Genomic DNA, 18,106 nt, shown 5'->3' with positions numbered 1-18,106 from the left:
GGGCCCATCTTAACTTTGCTGGATTATTGACAGAAACATAAATGCTATCTTTTGCCTTAATATAAGCAGCTTCTCTAGAATTAAACCATTTTACCTGTTGCAAATAAAAATTCAACAGATTTTCTAAGGGACTACAAACAAGGCGAATAGCATACCAAATGGTAAAGAGTTAAAACTGTAACAAATATCTCCATATACTTACCCCCAGCAAGTTCTTGGGTATGTATCCATACAGCTCCTGCGCGTCTTTGCGGGCCCACCACCAGTCCTTCTCATGCTCGTCCCCTTTCTTGAGAACTGTAAACTTGTTATTAATTAATATTAATAGGTTTTAGCGGCCATCTTGGGCGCCATCTTGAAAAAAAAACATTCCTGTGGTGCGAATTTGGTAAACTTTTGATATGTTATAAAGGACATTCTACCCTAAAAGGATCAGTTAAAATACCTTTGAAGCAATTTTTTGGGGGTTGAGTGGTATTTTTTCCTATATTGACCCGACAACTCTAATATAATTTCAGCGTGACGCATGGCTTTCGGGGCTCTTTAGAGCATACAAAATGGGTCTTTCGCCGAAATCAACAAGTGCGATGCAAAATTAATATCTGGAAATTGCCGGGTAATTCAAAAGGAATATTAAGTCCTGCAACTATATTAATGTGTGCTATTGCTCTTGGTTCCAACAGCAGTTACGACACAGTGCATGTTATCGTGTTGGGCAATTTTAAGCTTTCGTTCAGTCTCTGTATCTGATAGTTCCTACACAGAAAGAAGAGAATACTGCGCTGGGAGAACTGTTTGAGTTGAAAGAAGAATGGGGTGCGATAATTGAGGTTCATAGAGACTTATGAGATGTTAGTGATATTTAACCCAACTTAGTAATATTTCAAAGCTGTTCGTTCAGAATGATTTAATTTGTTCTTTATTATAAGCCAGATTTTGTGTTGCTTATTAACACAGTCTTTAAATATATTGACAGAAAATAAATTTGCCAATTTGGGAAAGACCTTTTTCAAAACTGTGGCATTGTGGGAAGTGGCAAACAACCGTGAGGTAGGAATTTTGAAAAACTTTCAATTTGAAAGCCCTTCCATTTTATAGGAATAAATAATTTTTAAGTTGTGTGTTTATTATACATTATCACCGGACAGTGCATTCTTGGTGAATATTCAAGTGTGTTTTTTTTAAATGACAGAGTCTCGGGGCAGCGCACTCAATTGACATTGTTTTATCTGTGCTTCCTTTTTTCGGATCACTTAAGATATTTTCTTTTAAAACATAATTTAAAAAAAAAACATATCAACTTTATCCTTAAAAGATGATTGGAGACGGGCATTAACAAAATGCTTATTAAATTCAAAACACAATATTATATTGTAATAAAACGCTTAATTATACACACAATATGCGAAAAGTTAAATATACAGCTCTATTAGGACATTATTTAGGTCGTTAGAGTACACGGAAGGAATCATATTTAATGCTTATTTATAAAAGATGAAAAACTACACAGACTGGGCTTCAAAATACGTCTACACATCAAAGGTTTTAACCACAGATTTCATATACCGGTACGTGTGATGTTCAAAATGGCTTTAAGGGGCCTTTTCTCAGATTTTGGCATGTTTGAAGTGTATCATTAAATGCGTCATATTGATAAATTTAAACATTTGACCTAAAAAATCTCCAGTAAAAACAAGAATACAATTAAACAAAGAAAAAAAGTAACCCTCAACTGGACTCGAACCACTGACCCGTGGAGTCCTGGATGTAAAAGTCTCCCGCTTACACCACTCGACCATCCATGCTCATGCTAGGTGCACTCGTATTGTTTTACTTTATATAAGCAATCCTCGTAGTTTCATAAAATATAACGACAAAAACAGAATGCTCCAAATTATTCAATCGTTTCGCGTTGCAACGCTTCATAATTTTCAGATTTTCAAATCGTCAAAAGATGCATGTAATGGATATTTTAGAGCATAGTTAATGTTCAGTATCACTGTTTCCTCACAAATATCATAACTAAAACGAAAATTTGCGAATCTGAAAAAAACTTTCTTTAATTTTGTCAATTTACCAAAGCGTGAAAAGGCCCCTTTAAACGCACCAAATTGAAATCGTTACATTCTTTATATTTTATAAAAACATATTTTTTCGAACGTTGCCCCAGTATATGGTATGAAAACAGTCGTTAGAATCTCGAAATAATGCTACCAGGCATTTCCATCGGAACCTTACAAATATAAGACTTTCAATTCCTTGTGTCATAACTTGTAAGTGTATGTTTACACTCGCTGTAATGTCCAATACTGCAAATATACTTGTTTCGCAACATTTTATACCAAAGAATGATTCAGTAAATAGTAATAACTTACTCACGAATGCCTTATTGAATAAAATATGTGTAATGCATTATGCGGCACATTTTATTAAACATTTTTTTAAACTGGAAAAAAAATACATTGTTCACTAGTAATGAATGAATCCGTAGCTTTATAACGAATCCGAATGATCTTATTCTAAATAAATGTTCACAGCAAATCTTCAATAAGAGGACAAACATTAATAACAGAGCTGAATGTGAATTAGATAGGATTAAGGGCCGTTGCTTAAATAAATATCCTCTTGTAATTTGAACGTATCAATCCCGTGGGCACCATTATGTAACATAACATATAAAGTAAAACCGCATTAGTTCATGGAAAGAAAAGGAACAAGTCCCTTCTGGGCCAATCTGAATTATTATCAGCTATAATTTTTGCACATATTAGTAGATACACATTTTACCGCGTACACATTTTTCTGAAAAGACTTACGTCTGAATAGCAGCACGACTTTAAAAATGTCCTTTCCATCAGCCATTCGATGTATTAAAGTATTGGATTCCTAGGCTACACATCTAAAATTCCTTTGTTACCCATCCAAGATTGAGACTCAGGGGAGCAACACCCTGCTATTCCATCATACACAAAACAAACCATGTGATTCAAGTTTCAATGTTTTATCATATTTGACTCATGCATTGTGTTTCACATTAAACAAATACTAAAATCATAATACAATAAATATCTGTTGTCTAACTACATTATGTAATAATAATGTGATAGTGATGAATAAATGAAAGCATATAAGTTACACATTGCAATTGTAATATATTCTATTGTTTAACCAATATCTGTTTAAAACTGGGTACACATTATTGATCTTTCTTTGACAGTTTTCTTTAATGAGGTATTCCATACAAAAATATGGTTTGAATAGTTAAAACAGGTTAGATTCAATAAACGTTATCTAAAAATATTTAATAAATGCGTGTTATTTAGTTTTTTAAGCAAAAATTTGAACAACACATGCCAGACACAATGCTGATAATTTTTTATTCAATTTATTTTTGTTTTACAAAATCGCTTTCAAAAATCAAATCTGACAAGGTAAAATAGCCATTGTTAACAAGATTATTTCAAATAATTGAAATTACAGAACGTATTTTTGTATGCATAAGTTCAATTCATGAATGTTTTGTGTAATAATATCTTCAAATGAAAAACATTCAAAGTAAAATGAAATAATACATCAGAATAAAGCCAGGTTTTTAATAGAAAAATTATACAAATTCATGAAAACAAACCACAACTTTTTAAATGATAAATATTCATAAAAAAATAATGCATTACAATACTTTAGCTTACAAAACATTAATAAAAAATATAAATGTTTACAATGAAAAATCTTAAAAATAAAATTCAATTCCAAATCAAAAAGGATAAATGCATGAATGATATCATAACAATACACATCTTCTATCTACTAATAAATATGATTTTTTCAAAATATGTTTTCATCAATGTACAAAATGGTACAAATAATTAGCACATAATACTGAATGCATGAATCCAGTTGTACTGTAAGAGTAACTTCCCTTTCTAAATAAATTATAAATGCATAGCCTCTGTTTTTCCATTAGCGTTTTATACTGTACAGACAAAAAAATTATATGTTTCAAACATTTATGAATGGCTATATCACTGAAAGCTATATCTATCTGAAAATATTTGAATTGCATATGATGCCTGATTCAAAACAAAAGTTTTCCCCTCCTTTAGTATGCAAATAAAAATTAAAATATTCATCCCTTCAAATAATTATGCTTTCAAATGTTTTTATTGCATGATTATTTAAAGACAAAAATCATAATGATAATTTTTACTTAATCAGACATCTTCAGTTTGAAATTTTATCGAAAGCAAAGTAACATTTAAGTCGTCTTCATACAGTAATTATTCACATTATTTCATTATTCCTGTGTGTACATAAACCCCTAGCTCAACAGCAGAGAGAAAGTGACATGAAATACAGCACTGAATAGTTTTGCTAGTGAAAGTGTTGCATATCAGTATTGCATCATAATGCACATGGGTGGACAGACACAAATCAACGTGATAACTGCTTTAATTTTTTCAAGCATGCATAGACTGCAGAAATATCATGTACATATGAAATATTGTTCGTTGATAGGAAAGACTGGCTTGCTTTGTTGCATATGGTCAACGCTGTGAATGGACATTGGACTGAAGTGGCCTAAATACTTCAGACATCACCATTTGGCTGCTCCTTGGGAATTACCCTTGGTGTGAGCTGGAAAGACACAAACAAAAGAATGTTGATGAGTTTGTTAATGTTTTATAAACTTTGATTTTAAATTGATAGAGATCCGTGAGTACAAGAGATTGCCCAATCAGAACTATGATAGACATTTGTGAATCAAGATTGATTGTAGGGTCAAAACTAAGTTTGTGTTGTACGTTAGCCCAATCCTTTCAACATAACAAATACTCCAGATCCAAAGCTTTTAATGTGAAGTGTTATCAGAAGAAATTTGTATTGTGTTGGTTTGGTAACACTAAAATGTGTATTGAACAAGCTGTACTACAACGCAATCCTGGGCCCATCTTAACTTTGCTGGATTATTGACAGAAACATAAATGCTTTCTTTTGCCTTAATATAAGCAGCTTCTCTAGAATTAAACCATTTTACCTGTTGCAAATAAAAATTCAACAGATTTTCTAAGGGACTACAAACAAGGCGAATAGCATACCAAATGGTAAAGAGTAAAAACTGTAACAAATATCTCCATATACTTACCCCCAGCAAGTTCTTGGGTATGTATCCATACAGCTCCTGCGCGTCTTTGCGGGCCCACCACCAGTCCTTCTCATGCTCGTCCCCTTTCTTGAGAACTGTAAACTTGTCCCCGATCGCAAGATCCAGCTCATCTGTGTTATCCTTGCTGTAGTCAAACACTGCGAACACCGCACCATTGTTGATGATGCCCAGCTTCTCCTGAATACCTAGGAAAGAAATTGAAAGATAAATTATAAATGGGCAACGCATAAAATGTATGTAGTTAACTCGGAATGCTTCATGTATGACAATTTTAGCAGTTGCACCTTGTACACTAGAAACTAAGCTGCCCATTAAAAGTTTATATTTAATTGTGAATAAATACCCGTGGACCATTGTAAAATAATTGTAAACATATTAAAGTAAGAAAGTAAGAAAGATCCTTATTTTCAAACTTCATTTACAAAATCAGTCCAAATTCTTTAGAAATTCTGAAAAACATAATTATGTCCAATTAATGCCCACAAAGACAACACCTGCAGCTGTTCCCCAAGACGCTATCCAACCAATACCATACATCATTTACAAAACAAGAATACATTACAACATCACAAAGTGCCACATACTGTTAAGGAACCCCATTAAGTTATCCAACCCATACCAAACATTCCCATACAAAACTCATACACATTCCCACATCACAAAGCGCCACCTACTGTAGAGGTATTCTGAGCAGCCATCAAAGCCGTCCTCCTCCTCCTCACATTTCTCTGCTGCTGTTTCCTGGTCGCTGATTGTGGTGGCAAAGATGCACGCTCCATGTTCAACAAGGAACTTCACCATCGGGAGGTTGTTACATGAGGCCGCACAGTGTAACGGCGTCCTACACACAATGGCATCATTTTATTTAAAACAATTGTACGGTCATTCAAAGATTTCAGTAGATTCTGCTTCAACAGAAATCTCTGGTCATTAATAAATTGATATATAATTTATAACTGTCAGCTGAACAGTACACATTTATCATGTGCACGAGGCTTATATATGTGGCTATGTCAATGTTCTAGGAGCTCTTCTGTCAAGGATTAGTTATGAAATCCTTAATATTTTCTAACGGCAATCAATGTTTAACAGTCTTCCTCTATGGCTTGTTAACAAAACAGAATGTATCAGAAGAAAGCTTTTTACAAATGAAACTTACTTTCTAGGGTAAAATATAAAAAAATCTAGATCACCCTCTTACAGCCCATTTTCAATATTATGTTGAATTTTGATGATCAAAAACAGAAGAATACGTTAAAGCTATTTACCATCCATCACTGTCCGGTGAGTTGACATCACAGCCAAACTCCACCAAGAAGGTCACTATTTCATAATGGCCAGCACAAATGGCGTTGTGTAGGGCAGTGATTCCCTCGTCATTTGGCGTGCTAACATTCTCAACCTGTTTAATAGAATGATTTACATAGTTACAGAATACATGTATAACAAATAATAAATTATTAATAATTAGGTACATATGGAGACAAAATTAGCATACACAATAATTGTTCAACTTTTATGAGATAAAATAACAGATTCATTTTTTTCAGTTCTACAACTCCTTCGGGTTCGTAATACTATGTTTGCAAACAGATTTAATTCTAACAATTCCAATATTGAGGCACTTTAAATCTTTTTTAAAATTGTCAAAAATACATGACATCTTATAATTTGTAGAAATGTACCTAAAGTACTATTTTTGTCACTTTGAACTACATGTATGTATACAAGTTATAACAAATGAACTTATAACAGATTTCCTAAAAGTCAAGTCACACTTGGTGCCCTAACATACCTGATAAGCACATCTTCTGACCAGATCAAGCTCCCCTTCTAGCGATGCATCCAGTAACAATGCCAGAGGGTCAAAGGTCACTCGATTTCCAGAATTCTTGGAACTAGAAGATTTTAGATTGGTCTTCTTCTTAATCGGGGGATCATTTGATTTCACCTCAGGTACAGTTTCAACTGTATCAGCTTTGTCTTCAGTAGAAGCTTTTGTGTTGTCTTTCTCAGAATCAACCACTTCAACTATGTTCCCCTTGTTGTCAAGGAGAACAGTCTGTGGGATATTGTTATCAAATGTTGTCTGCTGTATTTCTACAACACCTTTAGCATTATCCAGCTCCCTAGAAAGGTTTTCCTGCACAGGCAATGGCTTTGCTGGGCTGGTATTTATTCCATACTTGTGTAAAGCCTTGCCAATCTCCTCATTATCCGAATCAGAATGCCTGCGACGGACATTCTTAGGAGTGTTTGGCTTGAAACTGACTTTGTCTGACGCAATGTCAGCATGTGGGGGAGATGTGGAGAAGTCGAAAGGATAGCTGGGAGGGCTGGCAGGAGATGGGGTGGAGGTTGATGACAAAGGAGAGGAGTGATTCGAAAGTGGCGAAAGTGAATCCTTCTCCTCTTCTTTCAACTTCTCAGCCTGGTTTGATGGTAGATTTGACTCTGATGGGGTAGTGCTACTCCCAATGTTGAGGTTTTCATGCATGGTTTTCACTTGTTGCTGATACTTCTCAAGAGCTGCATTATTAAAAGTACCTAAATAAGTGTTTGCTATATCTTTTTTAGATGCATACCTGTAAGTTTGTGGTTTCACTGCCCCCAATGCCGAGGCATGATTTAAGTTTGAAAACCCGCCATGTGGTTTTGGTCCATCAGTTTGATTTTTAGCAATAAGTCCGGTAAACTTTTGTATTCCCTTTGAAACAGACATTGTCGCTTGTTCACTATCACTATTATTTTCTGGTGAGTTTTTAGCACTAACACTGTCTGGCGATGGAGGCTGTAGACGTGAGTTATTTACTGGCTGTACTGAGTTACTATTTGGCACATTTTGTTGTCTATTGGGAATAGGTGGAGGAAGTGTTCTATTTTGGTCTTTTGGTAGATTTTTAGTAATTAGCATGCTACTATCTCCTGCAACTTGTACTTTATTTGCCTGTGTATTGTCTTTCTGTTGCACTTTACCAATCGCTTGCATATCTCGTTGGGGGTATGATGGTAAAGACTTCGAAGTCACAGGTCCCAGTCCTCCATTGACACTCTCAACAGAACCAGGCGAGCTCTGTCCACTCCCAGACTGCCGCAGTTCAGGCTGAAGCTCCAGCTGTGAATGGTCGATCGGAATGCCCCCACCATTATTATTCCGGTTCGGTAACACTGATGTACTATAGGTGCTGCCGAAAGGTTTCGGAGTGAAGTGTGACACCCCTGATCGCTGTGGGCCAGCAGAACCAAACTTCACACTATTAAATGTTAAATTATTTGGAACAATTGATGGTTGCTGTGTGCCATTAGCGTTCCCAGAATAGAGGGGAAATGGCTGACTGCTAGAGGGAACGCTAACTGGACTTTGTTTAGGGGATGGAAGGCCATTTGGAATGGGTTTGTTAGCACTGTCGACTGTAACCACCAGAGGGATTTTATAATCCTCAGACTTGTCCATTTCGTACTTATAGTCACCAACAATATTATCATTTTCCCTCTGGCGACCCACTTTCTCCGGGTACAAGAACTTTGAGCTCGGCGGCAGAGACTGATACTTGGGATCCTGTTTCCCAAAACCAGGGTTGACAGCGTTGATATTTGCTGGAGGTTCCTAAATAAAATTTAAAAAAAAACAACATTAAAATGATTAAACTTCAATATTCTACTAACAATTCTTTGTCTAAAGTAAATTTGTGTGCTATTTTTGCTTTTTATTTAATAATATTACAATTAAGCGTTATGTAAAGTGTATAATTATGCCAATGTATTATATATGTAAGTAGTGTATTTTTTCCTTAAAATACGGAGCCTATATATGGTCCCATTCCCAATTGAACAAAAGTAAATATTTAAACACAAAAAAGGACCTACAAATGCCCAATTCCCAAATGAAGGTTTCATCAACAAATTATTTTTTTAGATCTTAACATTTAGATCTTGGCCAATTTCTATAAGTTGAACCTTAGTACATTTAATATTGAAAACACTTTTATTCTCAAATTTTATGGGTTTTTTTGCAAAACAACATCTCTACTTTTCTCATTTTAGTCAAAACACTTCAATTTTTCCCAATCCAAAGGGACCCAGCCACATTCCAAAAAATAACACTGGTGAGTTTATGTTTTCAATTGTAAACACCAATTTTAAACTTTTTCCACTTGGGCTTTCGGCTTTCTGGATATATCTTTAAGTACAAAATCACCCAAACTAACCTGAATATAGGGCTCCACGGCCGCAACATTGGGCCTACGATTGTTCAGCTGATTGTTCAGATTGGGTCGGTTCAGCTGATTCTTGCTCTTCTCTGCCATGTCTGTGTTCATGGCCCTTTTCTTCTTGAGCCTCATCTGCAGTTCCTGGATCCTGTTGTCCATTCTCGCCAGCTCATCCTTACGTTTGGCCAGCAGCTCCCGGTTGGACGCCATCTTGGCATTCTGCTGCTCATTCTGCTTGTTCTTAAACTGAAAGAAGTGAGAAATTAATTTAAATAAAAATGATATGCTAGCAAATTATCTGTTTGTTGCGTATTACCAAATGCTTGCATATCTGATTGATATGGTTGTCAAGTCTTTGGCCCCATTGAAGAAGTGATATAAGTTATGAGACCTGGCTTACCTGGTCAATATTTTGAAGATTGTTTGAAATGTTAGAGAATAACCACAAAGGGAGACAAGTTCTTCATGAGTGCTTGCAATAAGAAACTATGAAAATTTGTCTCCCTTTCAAATAGTGAGATTGAGCATCATTAGAATTAAAAACAATAATTATGTTAATGCTGTGCAAGTGTTTTTTTTTAGTTTAAAAAAAATATAGTCCAGTACAGTGAGTGATAAGAAAATATTTAAAAATAAGAAAATATTTAAAAACGTATCTTCTTTAATTTAAATTGTTTTCATAAAATATTTGCTATAGACCTGATTTGATCAAAGCCAATTCTAATGTCAAAAACCAATAAAATTACAACAAAGTCCAAAAAATGTTCAAATAATTTAAATGTCAAATTCTTTTCAGAGCGTACTTTGAGAATAGGTTAATTTTAAAAACATTGAACATTTTCATTAACGATCTTATATAAATCAGCTGTCAAAGGCAATATTTTCTTCCAAATATTCTTCCAAATTACAGCAGCTTATAAGCTACAAAAGAACACAATCTAAACCTATTTAATATGTTTACATATGTTATATTCTTGTGCAAAATATATAACATTTGTAGCATGTACAGTGCAATAGTTTAAACAATGTGAAATGTGTGTGATACAATGTTAACAAGTTAATCCAAGAGACATCAACATCAACGCCGATTTTGTTTTGACCTTGAAGTAGTGACCTTGATTTTGAGCCACGTGACTGACTTGTGCCTTCAGTACATTGTCAAAATGACACAAAGTTTATAGCCAATTTATGTTTATAACATGTTCTTTTTATAATATAAAATCAACATGAACATTATATTTACAGACTAGAAATTAATAAAGGGTTATTAATGACGCAACAAATGCCTCTTGAATCAGCAACAAAAACTGCTGATTAATGTATTTTTAAAAATTATTGAATATGTAACAATAAATGCATTTAAATTAACTTAAATTATCAATAACACTGCTGATTAATGTATTTTAAAAATTATTGAATATGTAACAATAAATGCATTTTAATTAACTTAAATTATCAATTACAAAAGCCGTAGGGCAAATTATTTTGTTGATGTCAAAATTCAAATCAATTTTTTTAACACTGTCCCATACATCATAGTAAACATGACACACATATTTATTTGATGAATCACCGTTAGTTTGGTAAACATCCCAAATTATATTGACATTTGATGATAAATTGATCAGTTTACCTACGCTAGATTTTTATCATAGCTGAAATCAGAATTTCAAATCAACTGATTACAGGGCAGATGGAGTTCAAATTGATCAATATTTAAACTGATTAGAGATCAGTGGTGGTGTGAGAAAGTTTGAATGACTTTTTAATATAACATTAATTTGCTATTAAGTATCAATGGCTGACAACAGAAGCAGTACTATAGCAGCAAGTAAGGCTTGATTCTTAATTGTTGGCTTGGTTACTACTTAAATGTACCCTGGGTACTCTTAAGTATACTTAAGGTACCAAAAATATACTTAAACGTACCCAGGAATTCTAACCCTAAATTGGTCGTTGTCGACTATTTTTTCAAATTAATTATGTTCATAGTTATGTCAATATTTTTGTAAATTGACTTCTACATTTTCAAAACTCATAATCAAACAAGAATGATGAGGCAAGTTTTGTTTAAAGAGACTTTTGTTTCTTATATGTAGCGCGTTTTACAACATCGGATGTTGGGCAGGAATAAAACTAGGGTACAGTCTAAATTTGCCTCGTATGTTTAAGTATATTGTCCATACCCGGGGTACATTTAAGTATACTTAAAAGTACCTGAGATACATTTAAGAAGTACACAAGCCAACAACGACCAGTCGAGTGTGAGTAATGGCTTACATGAATATGTAAATTATTTTGAGAAAAAAATAGCAATTTAAGCAAACAGTCTACAAATAATAGTTACACACCTGATATTCCTGACACTATACAAATTAATCTGAATATTTGTATTTAGGTCTTTTTATCAAAGCAGAACTGTAAATAATACTATGAAAAGTGTTTCTCAACAAAAATGACAATTATTTATCTTACAAAAAACAAATCACATACTTATAGTTGCAAACAAAATGTTATTGTCCCTTATCAAGTTATGTAGTTAATCTTGTGTCATAAATGTTTGTCAGCACATGAGTAAGCGTTGAATTTTTAAGATACAGCCTGGCATTGAATAAACAAGAGACATAACATGGACAAAGTCTGAGTACATGCACAGTAAAATATTTTTTCTTATGTTAAGTCAATTGTATTTTTCTACATAACTGACTTTTTTGTCAAATGTTTTCAATATAACAGGATTTTTTTGGTATTAATCCAAATGGCAATCCCAAATAATTAATTAAAAACATAAATAATAACAAACTTACTTGAATAAATCAATACACATTGTCTATAAAAGTAACATTAATCTATTCAAAACCAGTCAAAGCTCTACTTTTATTTTTTTTGTTATGTTACTTTTTTGCTAATTATAAGAGCATTTCAGTCAAATCACAGAATTCAGATGAACCTATTAACCAGGGTTAGCTGGTTTACAAGTAAGAAGGTCATATACTTGCAGTGTTTACAAACCTAAGTAAAAATACTTGCAATTTCACATTTTACATACTTAAGTGCACATACTTGCTTTGTTATACCAGTGGTTGTTTTTTTCATCAAATTTTGGGCCAATTATTTAACCCCATTTCTCATGTCAAAAAGTATTTATGTTTCCCAAATTTGAAATTCCCAATTTAATGATACCTAAAAAAAAGTTATGTTCTTTTTGTAAATAAAATGCAACAATTAGGTAATTTCCCTATGCAGCTCTATAGGCTGAACCTACGTTAATAAAACATTGAAAACACTTATTCTCCATTGTATAGTATTTGTAGGCAATAAATATTATACACCAATTTCCCAATTATAGTCAAAACGACATGATTTTTCCCAATTCAGACAAATGTTGAGGAAAACAAATACTCAACACATACCACAAGCTCTTTCTTCAACTTCTCGAGTTCAGCCAACGCTGCAGGACTCTGAGTATTAGTGCTTGACTTGACGCGTCCACTGCGGATCTCCTCGAGTTGTCTAGTCATCTCTTCCACCTTGGTGACTGCCAGGGCAAGCTCCTTCTCCTTCTCGTTAAAGAGTGCTTTAATGGACTCCAACTCATAGTCTGTAATGGTGGGAAACAGCTGGTAAAACGTGATCACCTCCATTTTTGTGAAAAACGTTATTTCTCTTGTCTTCTTATAATTTAATTATCCTCCAAAAGCATTTAATTTGTTTTGTTTTTTAACTGAAAACGATTTTTATATTGTTAGTTTTCAATTTGTTTGTGGAAAAACAGATTAAACTTCAACACCTCCATTTTGTTACCATGTTTATACTGTGAATAATTCCTTTTCAGAAATATTAAATTTAATTTATGTCATTAATGTTGTAAAATAAAGGGTCCAACTTATTGAACCGGATACACTTCAGTTATAAACTATTAACAAATATTTTCCTCTGATTAAGTTAAGACGTCAAACCATTATTTGTATATTATAATTGTTCTTTCAAAGATAATTTCCCCACAGAAGCACAGAAGCCACTTCACATCACTGTTTTCTCTATCACTCAACACCACAATATTTATCCAGTATCAAAATATGACATGTATCAATATTTTCCCAGCTGATAGGAAAGTTCAACAAATCCTTGACTTATTATTGCATTACCAATGTGTCAGATATTTACAATTCATGGCACACTGCCAGTAGCAACAAATGCACTTTGAATTTAAACTTTCACAAATCAATTATGGAGGAACTAGCATTTACAGTTAGTACGTCTATTGGACCAAATAGTGAAACATTTCAAAATTGCCTCCTGAATATTAAGTGTTTTTTTTTTACTGTCATGCTTAAGCTGTAACTGTCAATGAATTATTGAAAAAAACAATGCAATTAAATAGTTTGGAGAAAAAAATCCAAATATCACTGCTGTTTTCAAATGTCAGTGAATGTTCACAGGCCCATCACATCCAACTGACGTGGTCCTGATAATGTTTGTAAGAAATAAATCCCGACAATTAAACTCTCATCATTAATTCATCATGGAATTTGTAATGCAAGCTTTCCTGTCCTCTTTCATGTGAAATCTATTCAAAGTTGTCAATACTATTGAAAAAACTCTAAGGAATGTACGCTTTGAAAAGATCAAAAGCAGCTCATTGGTAAGTTCATATGTACATATGGCCAGGATGACAGAAAACTTGCATGTAACTGCATGTAACCTACCAAACATATGACCCAAGTTAACTAATATATGTCAAATCTTATTAATGACGAGAGTGCACTTGCAAAGACATTAACCACTCTGATCTGTAGTTAATTATTACTGGCAAAATGTCACATACATACATGGAGAACATTCCATTTAGAAATTATACCTTCCATGCCAAAATAGGTTAGCATTTTATTACAAATTGACATAACTATGCAATTAGATATTAAAAAGCAATATGGACCAATAAGTTGAAAGCACTACTCTTAGAAAAGTTATCACCATTTTTTTTTTATGTGTACAATATGTTCTATACTTTTTCCTTCATTGAGCTACCTATCTAGAAGTTTCTAAACAAATTTTGTACATAAACAATACAGTCTGTTTTCATTAAAACTTTGCTGTACATCACTAGATGTGTGAAAAGGACCACACCATGACAAAAAGAAACTTTTTATTTTGCAACTTGCAACTAGAATTGTTTGGTAAAGGTTACATTGTCATGTACATAAGTATGTATAGTATTAGTCAAGTGTTCAATTCCAAATGTGGAATTCAGTCAATAACACTGAGGACATGAAGAGGGTTTTACGAGGCCTCAAGAACCTCTTTTGCCCAGAAAAATCAATGAGGAATGCCACTTTATCAGCTACTAGAATAGCAGATGACAGTTTGATCTGATTGAGTAATCAGGCATTCTTTACACATTTTGACCACACTCTAGGAAAATGGGGCCAAAAAAATGTGGGTAAAGTGTCGTCCCCGGTTAGCCAACGCAGTGAGCACTAATCAGGCTAATCAGGGACATGTTCTGCTTTTATTGAATTTTTCATTTCAAGGAAGTCTCTATCAACAATGATCAACTCTAGGAGAAATCAGTCATCCCTAATAAGCCTGTTCAGATTGCATAGGCTTATCTGGGTTGACACTTTATGCATTTGCATTAAGCCCCATTTTCCTAAAGCAGTGCTCTGTTTTCCCTAGTTAACGAGTAGACAACTGCCACAAGATTTGAACCATTTTAATAAGAAGTTCAACATGGATGTGTTCTAAAGTTATTAAAGGTACAATGATGTTACAATCTGTAAATCTTTCTACTTGAATAAATCTGGTCCGATTTGACCTCAGAAAATGCAGATTAACGGTATAATTGTTACTAAGGAAGAATACCTGTGGAAGAAGTTATAATGCCAACAGTAAGACAATATTATGAACAGCTGCATAGAAATACAAAGGGTGTCTGTAAAAATGTTGTTTAGTTTAGATTCTCAACTGTAGGCATCTTCCCACCCATTCATTATGCTTGCAAACCCCAGATCCAGTAGGCTCATGAATACCTAATGTAGTTTCTAACCCACAAAAGCTATCAAGCCATGTGGTCTGCCATTTTTCTGCATGAGTAATAATGAGAAACTATAAACAGACCTGGTTGGATTCTCATTTCTGAATCCATGCAATGGTTTTCTTATAGCAAGTTGATATAACATTCAAATATAACTAAGGATTAATCAATGATCTCCATAATTTGTCAAAACTAAACTGCCACCCAAAATTGAAACAAAAAGGTTTTTGTCCTATCAAATCACACACAAAATGACACAATCTATTGTCAACAAAAAGCTGCATTTTACTCTATTTCATCTTTTCATCTTTTTGCCATTTCCCGCCTCTCAAATTACTTCAATAGAGACGATACATGGTTTTGAATTACTTAAATCGTTAAGTCCGACAAAAAACAGCTTGTTGTCATTTGAATTGCTTTGAGGGCTTTTTTTTCAACTGACTTTCAACCCATTATGGCTTACCTTGATATTCATCACTTTCAGCTTGGAAATCGGTGTGACAGTTTTTGGGGGATGAGATGATTTGCACTGATAGGATTGGAAATGACAAAACAGGTAGTTGTGTTTGCATAATAATCATCAGGCACAGAAACTAGGTGACATAAAGATAGGGCTGTGAACTGTTCCCACCTGAACAAAATATTCTGAGTGACATTAATATAAAGGCAGAATTTAATGCTTTTGGCGGTAAATGGGTTAATGGTGGTTTTTTAACCTTGAAGCATTTGTTGGTGCATAAAAATACCAGGTAAGAAGGACAAATAGTCATTTGGTAGCTTGAAAGCCGTTGTGAGATCTATTTAAAAGGATACCCAACAATACAAAAACAATGTTGAACAGGCCGCATGTAATCATCATGCTTTATTTTGCTTAAGATCTTCACTGATAATACAGTTAACTCGACCCCTCCACCACACCTGACACACCCATGAAAACCCTTCCCTACCCCCACTCTACCCACCTCCACCTCGCCACTTTGGCTCAACTTACTTAGGTTGCCGTTGCTTGCTGTTTGCTTCCCAACCTCCACATCTTGACCAATCTGCTGCTCCACCCTGTCCCCCCAACCTTTCCCCCTCCATCACTATCCCTGCATTGGCCCCACTTACACTGAGGTTGCCATTGCTCCCCCACCCTTCCCCACGTTAGCCCAACTTACTGAGGTTGCCATTGCTTGCCCTCTGTTGCTCCACCTGGCCCCTAAGGGCCCGCAGCTTCTTCAGTTTCGATTCCTGAGCCTCCACTTTGTCTCGTAGTTTACGTAGACGCTCGTTCTCTGACGCAAGTTGCTGCTGCTTCTGCTCCTGTTGTGTGGAACAATAAGACATTTATTGAATATCCATTTTGTTGAGGGCATTTATTTTAAAGAAGAGAGGAAATACTTTTCGGTGTGATTATGGTTATATCAGCAATGTATACAACATTAAATATTTACACTGGCGTTGGTAAATGAAAGATTGTTTTATGTGTTCCGGCAGGACTGTAACACATTGAGCTCAAATCTTCCATCAATTTTAACAGACTTGTCTTGATTCGAACCTGAAAAATTATGGCTTGTATGTAAATTGTGTTAATGCGCAAAACAACCCTATTTCTCCCAAAATGAGGGTAACAACAAGGCCATATGCCAAATATTTAGAAAAAATCCTTGTTAGAAAAACCCTTTTGTGTTTGACATGTCATACAAACCACTGACCTGTTGTTTGAGGTACTTGAGTCGCTGTTTCCTTAGCAACGAGAACCTGCTGCTGTGATTCTATCTGCTGCTGTTGCCGAGCTGCCATCTCCTGGAGCTCGCTCAACGTCATGTCCACACCCCCACCTGGCAACTGAAATCACCAATAGTATGATCTGATTAAAATAAAACCCTTATATTGGCTAAGCATATGGACCTCAGAGTAGAATGGTAACTTTTCATGTCGCATTTTGCCATCTTTCAAATGTGTATTTTAATTTGCATATGCATATTTTACATTAAAGTGTTTCTTCTCCAAAACCTAGATTTATTTTTTGCAAACTGGCAGAAAAAAATTAATAAAGATCCGTTGATTACATTTTAACTTTAATACCAAACGTTATTTTAAGCACAAAGCCAAAACCTTCATGTTTACTCGGGTTATAGGGAGAATCAAAAGGTCTATGTGTGTGTGTGACAAATCTAAAGAAATAGTGTGGATTTCCCAATGTCAAACATTCTAAATGCAATAATACTTAAAACAAAGAAATGTCAAGCAGTTTTCCAGATTATTTCTAAATAGCAAGACAGAACGTTTTCTGTTTTGCCTACTTGAGGTAATTTCACAGATGTATTCACCATTTTATTGGCTCTTGGTAAAGGTTAATTAAGGTGAAAACCTAGTTAAGACAGCTAGCCAACAATTTAAGTTTCTGACATTGCCTGCCATGAAAGAAAATCTCCTATTATGGCTAAGCCACTTGCCTTGAATCAACATGCATTAGTCACTTTTTATAGGCCAAAATTCACCAGGAGGTTATTTCAATATTTACACTGGTCTTGCATTTCAACTATAAAGAAACTATTTGTATAAGAAAGAGTAGAGGTAATTAAAATACTTACAATAAATCATTTTCTGCAATTCTTACAATAAAACCTGTCTGTATGCAATTAACAATGGAGCCCTGATTTATGAGACTAATAACCCAAATTTAAAAGAAAAAATACTTTCAGTGTT

General features: G+C 34.3%; 1 protein-coding gene across 1 annotated transcript; it reads right to left on the bottom strand.

Annotated features, from left to right (window-relative positions):
• Positions 1–3,356: 3,356 nt before the first annotated feature.
• LOC127872086 (apoptosis-stimulating of p53 protein 2-like) lies at positions 3,357–17,248 on the bottom strand (the record flags this gene model as incomplete). The annotated part of the gene is given in 10 exon segments (XM_052415416.1): positions 3,357–4,635; positions 5,144–5,349; positions 5,839–6,005; positions 6,433–6,566; positions 6,960–8,771; positions 9,373–9,621; positions 12,789–12,976; positions 16,573–16,717; positions 17,110–17,136; positions 17,138–17,248. Coding segments are annotated over 10 exon segments (3,087 nt in total), but the record flags the coding sequence as incomplete, so codon positions are not given.
• Positions 17,249–18,106: the final 858 nt, after the last annotated feature.

This window comes from Dreissena polymorpha, chromosome 3, assembly GCF_020536995.1.
Source record: "Dreissena polymorpha isolate Duluth1 chromosome 3, UMN_Dpol_1.0, whole genome shotgun sequence".
NCBI classification, from domain to species: Eukaryota; Metazoa; Mollusca; class Bivalvia; order Myida; family Dreissenidae; genus Dreissena; species Dreissena polymorpha.
The sequence above is the reverse complement of the archived record's forward strand: the minus strand, read 5'-3'. Positions and strand labels throughout refer to the sequence as shown.